Source organism: Crinia signifera, chromosome 7 (genome assembly GCF_055691185.1).
Source record: "Crinia signifera chromosome 7, ASM5569118v1, whole genome shotgun sequence".
NCBI lineage: Eukaryota > Metazoa > Chordata > Amphibia > Anura > Myobatrachidae > Crinia > Crinia signifera.
In genome coordinates, this window is record NC_139223.1 from 3,931,880 (window position 1) to 3,938,551 (window position 6,672).

The window sequence follows — 6,672 nt, forward strand, 5'->3', positions numbered from 1 at the left end:
TCATCCGAAGAGACTTCTCTTTAATTTGAGGTTCCCAAATATTAGTATGCAAGATTGTATTGCTGAATATGAGAAGATGTACACCCAGAGGGATAACGATATTGCAGAACTGACATTGAATGCTTCAGAAAACATGTAAATAAGGAAAATAAGGAAGATCAGGTCCAGCAGCACATGAAGCGTCATTGTCACAGCCGCCCGGACAAGCGCCTGGTCCTGGGGGAATGAGGTGACCTGGGACATGTTCTGCCTGATCCTCCAGACATGGTGCAGGAGAGACGTGACACTGAGCCCAATACAGGTGAGAGTCAGGGTAAAGGGCAGGGTGTAGGTCAGCAGAATGTTCACCGCAGTATACGGAACGTCGATCTTCCTAATAGTAACATTTGTGTCCCGTAGAATAACTATCTGTGTTGTCCAGAAGAAGGGCAAATTCATCAGGACTGACCCTATGGCTGATACTAGGATCAGTTTGGATATGGAAGAGAGAAACCACCTTTTCACCAAGAGGAAGATCCGGTGGGTAACGGTGACGAGCTTCACACAGTAGCAGATGGAAAGCCAGGCCGTGTTCCAAAAACTCACACCGTACAAGGTGAACATGACATAAAACATAAGCATTAATATTCTGGTGCTCTTTTGAAGTATGCTGAAGTAATAGCTCAGCAAAGACTGACACACCAGGAGGACGTTGGTGAGAGCCATAGAGAGCAGGATTAGGTCACTGGCGCTGAGGCTATTTCTCATTCTCCAGAGTCTGATGTACACAGAGATGATGATGGAGTTCATGATGGCTCCATATAACCCAATTATACATAAAATAGTGCCTATCACAATCTGCACAGACAGCTGCATTCTGTACAGACGGGTGACCTGTCCTTCTGCCCTTAGTAATATAATAACAACTGATGTGACCTGTGCCGGGCAAGGGAGCACGGAGCAGGGGCGGGCATGCAAATCTGTCCTGTATCTGGTTTCTGTTCCTGCATGTATTTTGATTATTGTTCTTTGTGAAATGTTTGGAGGAAGAAGCCACGACAACGTGATTCGATTTTATTTTTTATTCAGGGCAGGCAATTATTGTGGGTAAAAAAGAAAATTATACTAAATGTACAAAAACTAATGACTGTGTAATGAAGCACAGACCGTCAGGGCCGCGGAAACATTTGGAGGCCACATTGTATCCCCCCATTTAGTAGCCACTGCTACTAAGAAAAGATAGATCTGTACCCATGTACAGTATGTGTCACATGACCCCCACCCTCTCGGTTATTCTGTGAAAAAAATCTAGAGTTTTTTATCGCTGGACGCAAGTTGATTGACAGGAAGCCGGCATTTGGGGTTTTTCTAGGAGTGTCATGGAGAATATAGGCATGAATGTACAGATGGAGCCGCTCTCGCTGGAGTGGCTCCTGGCACGACTATCGCTATGCGCCAGGTTCGCCATCCTTCAATAATGGGGCATGCTTGCACAAGACATTTGCATGATTTATTCATGGCAATGGGATGCATGAGTGTGCGAGATGCTCGTGGGTCCCCGTCTCCGCCGTCCGCCAGAGATAGACATGGCACCATCTGTACGTTACAAGAAGGAAAAGAACTGTGTTTACAGGGGTGAACTGTGTTCTTATGTATTAAATTGTAACTTTTAAAAGCAATTGTTATATAATAACAATTGCTATTAAAAGTTATGTTTTAATAAACCGGTAGAATAACACTGTGTGCCCTTTTGTCGCAGTTCCTTTCCTTTTTGTAATGTAAATTTGATCCTTTTGACTGTTTAGGGCAGCACCCCATCATAGTAAAATACAATATTTTGGGGTACCTACCATATACGTCTTGCCCTACATGGACCGACTCTAAAGTGCAGTCATGACCAAGGGTTTAAAGGGGAACGTGTGATGTCAGCTGCGGCCCTGATCGGCCTGTTTCTATCGCAGCCGTCTAGTAAATCCTGGTCTATGCACAGACTGCGCAAACTCAAATCTTGCACGTTGATTTGCAGCTTATCGCAGCCTTGTCCAGGCAGGATTTCACTCTGTCTTGGGTGCATAGACCTGATCGCAGGGCTTAACGGTCAGGTCTGAATAACCCCCATAGGATGGAAGAGTGGTGGCAGAATGAGGGACAGAGCATTAGAATGTAAGAAATGCAGGTGATATGAAACTCAAGCAAAGGGTTAGGGTTCAAGAAATTGCCTTTTAAATGAGATTGTGTTAGATATGAGAGGATGTGAGAGTAGGGGGGGGATGAAAACAAGACAGAGGCAAATCAGACGGGATAAATTGCACTCTTTGAATATGCAAACACCCAGCCAGTATACTGTACCTTCAGTACCTATGTATTACTGAGCGACATTCCCAGCGCAGGTAACACAATCCTGATGTGTGTACACACAAGTGATCACAGGCAGAGTGAGGAGGATTGCTGCGTGGCAGCAGGTGTGTGCCTGGGGGTTATTCTGGTCGATATACTCACTTGCCAATTCACATGCGAGCGTGAGGTTTTGCGTATATGCAACCGCATTTCTGCTCATGTACTTACGCCAGGTGAGTGCGGCCATGACAAAAAATCCCCCATATTTTGAAACCAGCACCGGGCTCCAACAGTCCGCGGTGTCATGCCACAGCCGGGGGACACTTTTTATATAAGGTCCCCTGGCCGAAACATGAGCACCGTGGCTGGTGAGCCTTGGACGGGGTACCTGGAGGAGTGGGGACCCCCCAATAAAGGGGACCCCCCCAGGCTTCACCCGTCCAGGGCTGAAGCCCGGGGCTGTCACCGTCATCCGTGGCCAGTGGACGCCAGCCTGATAGGGTTAAATCTCACATACCTGACATTGCTTTATGCAGGAGAACTACAAGTGCCAGCAGACCTCCCCTGCATTCTGTGACTTGGAGAACCACAAGTCCCAGCATGCGGGGCATTAATGGGCCCGCTGGGACTTGTAGTCCACCTGTTAAATGAATGTTAAAAGAAAAGACACACACACAGAAAAGTATAACTTTATTTCACACAGAAACACACACCTCACTTTTACACCAACATACTTACCAATCCAGGGTCCAGCGCGCTGGTCTGTCTCCTGCATAGCCAGCTCACCCCGCACTGACAGCGGGGTGAGCCGGCTTTCTCCTGTGCAGCTAACACCTTCTGTAGCGCTGTCCCAGCGCTACAGAGGCTGATAGCATCTTGGACATGCGTCTCCATGGAGATGCATAGCTCAGCCAATCAGGGCTGAGCTATGCGTCTCCATGGAGCTGGGACAGCGCTACAGAGGCTGATAGCTGCGACAGAGAAAGCCAGTTCACCCCGCTGTCAGTGCGGGGTGAGCCGGCTGTGGAGCAGGGAGCCAGCGCTGGATCCTGGATTGGTAAGTATATTGGTGTAAAAGTGAGGTGTGTGTTTGTGTGAGAAATAAAGTTATACTTTTCTGTGTGTGTGTTTTATTTTAACATTCTTTTTACAGGTGGACTACAAGTCCCAGCAGGCCCATTAATGCCCTAGCATGCGGGGGAGGTCTGCTGGCACTTGTAGTTCTCCTGCATAAAGCAATGTTAGGTATGTGAGATTTAACCCTATCAACTGGCGTCATCAGCCCATGGACGCATGCACCCCCCCCCCCCCCCCCAGTGTCCTCATCATCCTGAAGTGTGGAGAGCGCAGCAAGCCCCACGAGGGCCAGCGGAATGCGTCCAGCCGACCTTTTCATACCCCCAATATCCACGTCGGCGTGGAGTTGATTTTATATACTGTGGTGAGCGTAGCGTGCCACCAAGCACTGCGAGGGGACGCGTATTATGTTACATGTATTGCGCGGCCGCTCGCCACGCTTCAGGCTCGGTGGCTCGCTGCGCTCGCCACACTATATAAATTCAACTCCACACCGACGTGGATAGTGGGGGTATGAAAAGGTCTGCCGGACGCATTCCGCTGCGCTCGCCACGCTTCGGGATGACATGGAGAGTGGGGGGAGCCTAAATAAATGACATTATACTGTATGTCATTTAATTGTATAGCACATTAAATGCCATTATTATATGTCCAATCAGAACCGATATCTCATCGCATCACATGCCATACAATAATGGCATGCGATGCGATGCAATGCGATTTTTTTATTTGACCCGATTTTTGTAATGTATTCACTGACAGAGAGCAGTGAATACATTACATAGGAAAATCTCATTGCATCCCATCGCATCGCATGCCATGCAATAATGGCATACGATGTGATGCGATTTCACTACCCTGAATAGCCCACTACGCAAATGCCGTAGTGGGCACCGTGATAATACACAAGTACCGGAACAGTCTCTTGCCTTGTTGATAATAACAACTTATGCATTGTTGCATTTATCTGTACAAATAGACTCTTGTTTCATTGCTTATAACACCCACTGCATTGTTGCATTCAGCCCTGTTATTATCTTTATTAACACACCCTGAGCACAGCTGCATCTCCAGACTTTGGGGGGAATTTACTTACCTATCTTGAGCCTGTAGGTCGCCGTCCATCCATCCTGAAGAAATCCATAGGGGTACCTGTGGAAGATAATTATACTTACAAGGATCCTTCAGCGTAGATTTGGTCCTCTTCTGTCCATGTAGCAACCCCGGGTCTTGGCATAAAAAATTAGTGCGGCTCCCGAATGCTCCTATTGGCCAGCTAGCGGCACCTAGCAACCAATCAGGAGCTGCAAGGCCGCTAGAAGGGGGACCCTATTTGGATTTTTTCTTAATTTTTAAAACCAGGAAAGGCTCTGTGAGCCTGGGGCTGGTTACGGCCATGGGGGGACCCCACACTGTTTTTTTTATTATTTATTTACTTTTCTTTATTTTCTTAACACTGCATCCGATACAAACTCTTATTTAAAAAAAAATATGAATCCATTCGCTATCAGAAAATAAAAAATCAGTCAATATGACTGATTAGTAAATTTTCCTCTGGAATACGAATTTGTAAATGCCATACAATGGTGATGCCAGTTGTATGCATTCGTATTAAGAATATGAATAATAATTTTCGGATTCGTATTCTTAGTGAATTTCCCCCTTTGGGTTTCTGAGTATGCCTCACTACCCAGCCTCCAATAGCCACTTTGTCTTTCGGAAGACCTGGGGGCATCTGAGTATGGGGCGGGCCTAATTCTCCCTGGAATAGCGGCTGCTATAGGTGAAGTCTTTGGCTGCAGGAGGCTGGAGGATTGCTGGTAGGGTGGAAATTGTGTGAGCATGCTCAGAGGCCGCTCAGTTGTGACAGCTCAGTGTACCGGTGTGACAGTTTGCATGTTGACAGAGACTCTACGAACCTGCTGTGCTGGCTCTTCCTGCCCGCTTGTCCAGGCTTCTTCCTTACTCAGGCAGGTGTAACAGAAGAGGGAGGAAAGGGGGACATCAGCATGCCCTTTCTCCTCCCTGGCTCCTGGACATCTCCTCCCTCCACCCCTGGGTGTAAGAAATGAACATACTGGTAGGCAGGAAGTGGGTAGGCATTGGGGACGTTTCCAGGCAATGCCCTGAACTTCCTCCCCATGATTGACAGTGGGCTAGCATCAGGCTGTTGTTAGGCAATGCCCCAAACTTCCGCCTGGCATCCGGCAGCAGCAGGGAGATGTCACCCATGCCTGCCTGTAGGTGGAGTGATTCATATATAAACTCACTGGGCTCCTGTAAGGACGCCGGTTTTAGTGTCCTGTGTGCCCTCCTATCTGTGTGGTCCCTGGTTCTTTTCAGCCTGCCATACTCACTCCTGTCCTGGTCTATGGTCAGCTATCTCAGATAAGTCAGGGGTTAACAGCCTCTGTATATTATTATCTTACTGGTATATTATCATCTTACTTCATTGTTGCATTTGATTGTCATTCTCTTTTTTTTATCAACTTGTGTATTGTTACACTTTTAGTCAGTTTTTTTTCCCCAGGTAACATAATATGCATTGTTGCATTAGTGGGTTCAACTCGCATTGGGAAGGTGTGTGTACTCTAAGCCTGTTTATTCCCATCTTGTGGCTCTCTACCTCCTGCAGCAGCCTTGTCATCCATAAGTCCTGGCGGCATCGGGGTTGGGGTGAGCCTAATTTACCCCCTCGAACGTGGCTGATAGAGGTGAAGCCTTAGCCTGCAGGAGGCCACCAGGTCAGTAGAGCTCCGCAACAGGGTTCCGAACACACCCTTCCTTACACATACATTCCAACATGTGAAGTAGTCCAAGTGTTGTTGAAGCTGTAAGATTTTTTTTCTTTAGTTTCCATTCAGTTTATGAGGGCAATTCAGACCTGATAGCTCAAGTGCAAATTTGCACAAAGTTCAATTATCGATAGACTGTCCATACGTACAGCCCGTAGTACACAGTCATTATTCCTTCCTGCTACATTTTATATAGTGGGTGTGTGGTAATGGAAACCCGGCAATTTAGTGGGAGTGTCTAGCCCGGGAAAATGCTGGGTGTGTCCGGAGAAATGCTCGACATGCCTGAGCATTCAGGGGAGGGTGTGGAACCTTCCAATCCTGTTGGTCTATTTCAGGTGTCGACCTAAGGCCTGTCAACCTTAATAGGGAAGCCTATAATAACCTTATCCGGATAACTGAATCCTCTATTTTACTCTGTTACCGTTAGACAATAACAATAATTAAAGGGACCCCGCAAGTTTCCACAGAATGTCTGTCACAC

General features: G+C 47.2%; 1 protein-coding gene across 1 annotated transcript; it reads right to left on the bottom strand.

Annotated features, from left to right (window-relative positions):
• On the bottom strand, positions 1–789 carry LOC146020654 (taste receptor type 2 member 9-like). The gene has a single exon (XM_083153928.1). The coding sequence runs from the start codon at positions 787–789 to the stop codon at positions 1–3; it is 789 nt and encodes a 262-aa protein (XP_083010054.1).
• Positions 790–6,672: the final 5,883 nt, after the last annotated feature.

Bases quoted from the DNA above. Each gene is read 5' to 3' on its own strand.
- LOC146020654 (XM_083153928.1), bottom strand. From the start codon at position 789: ATGAACTCCATCATCATCTCTGTGTACATCAGACTCTGGAGAATGAGA.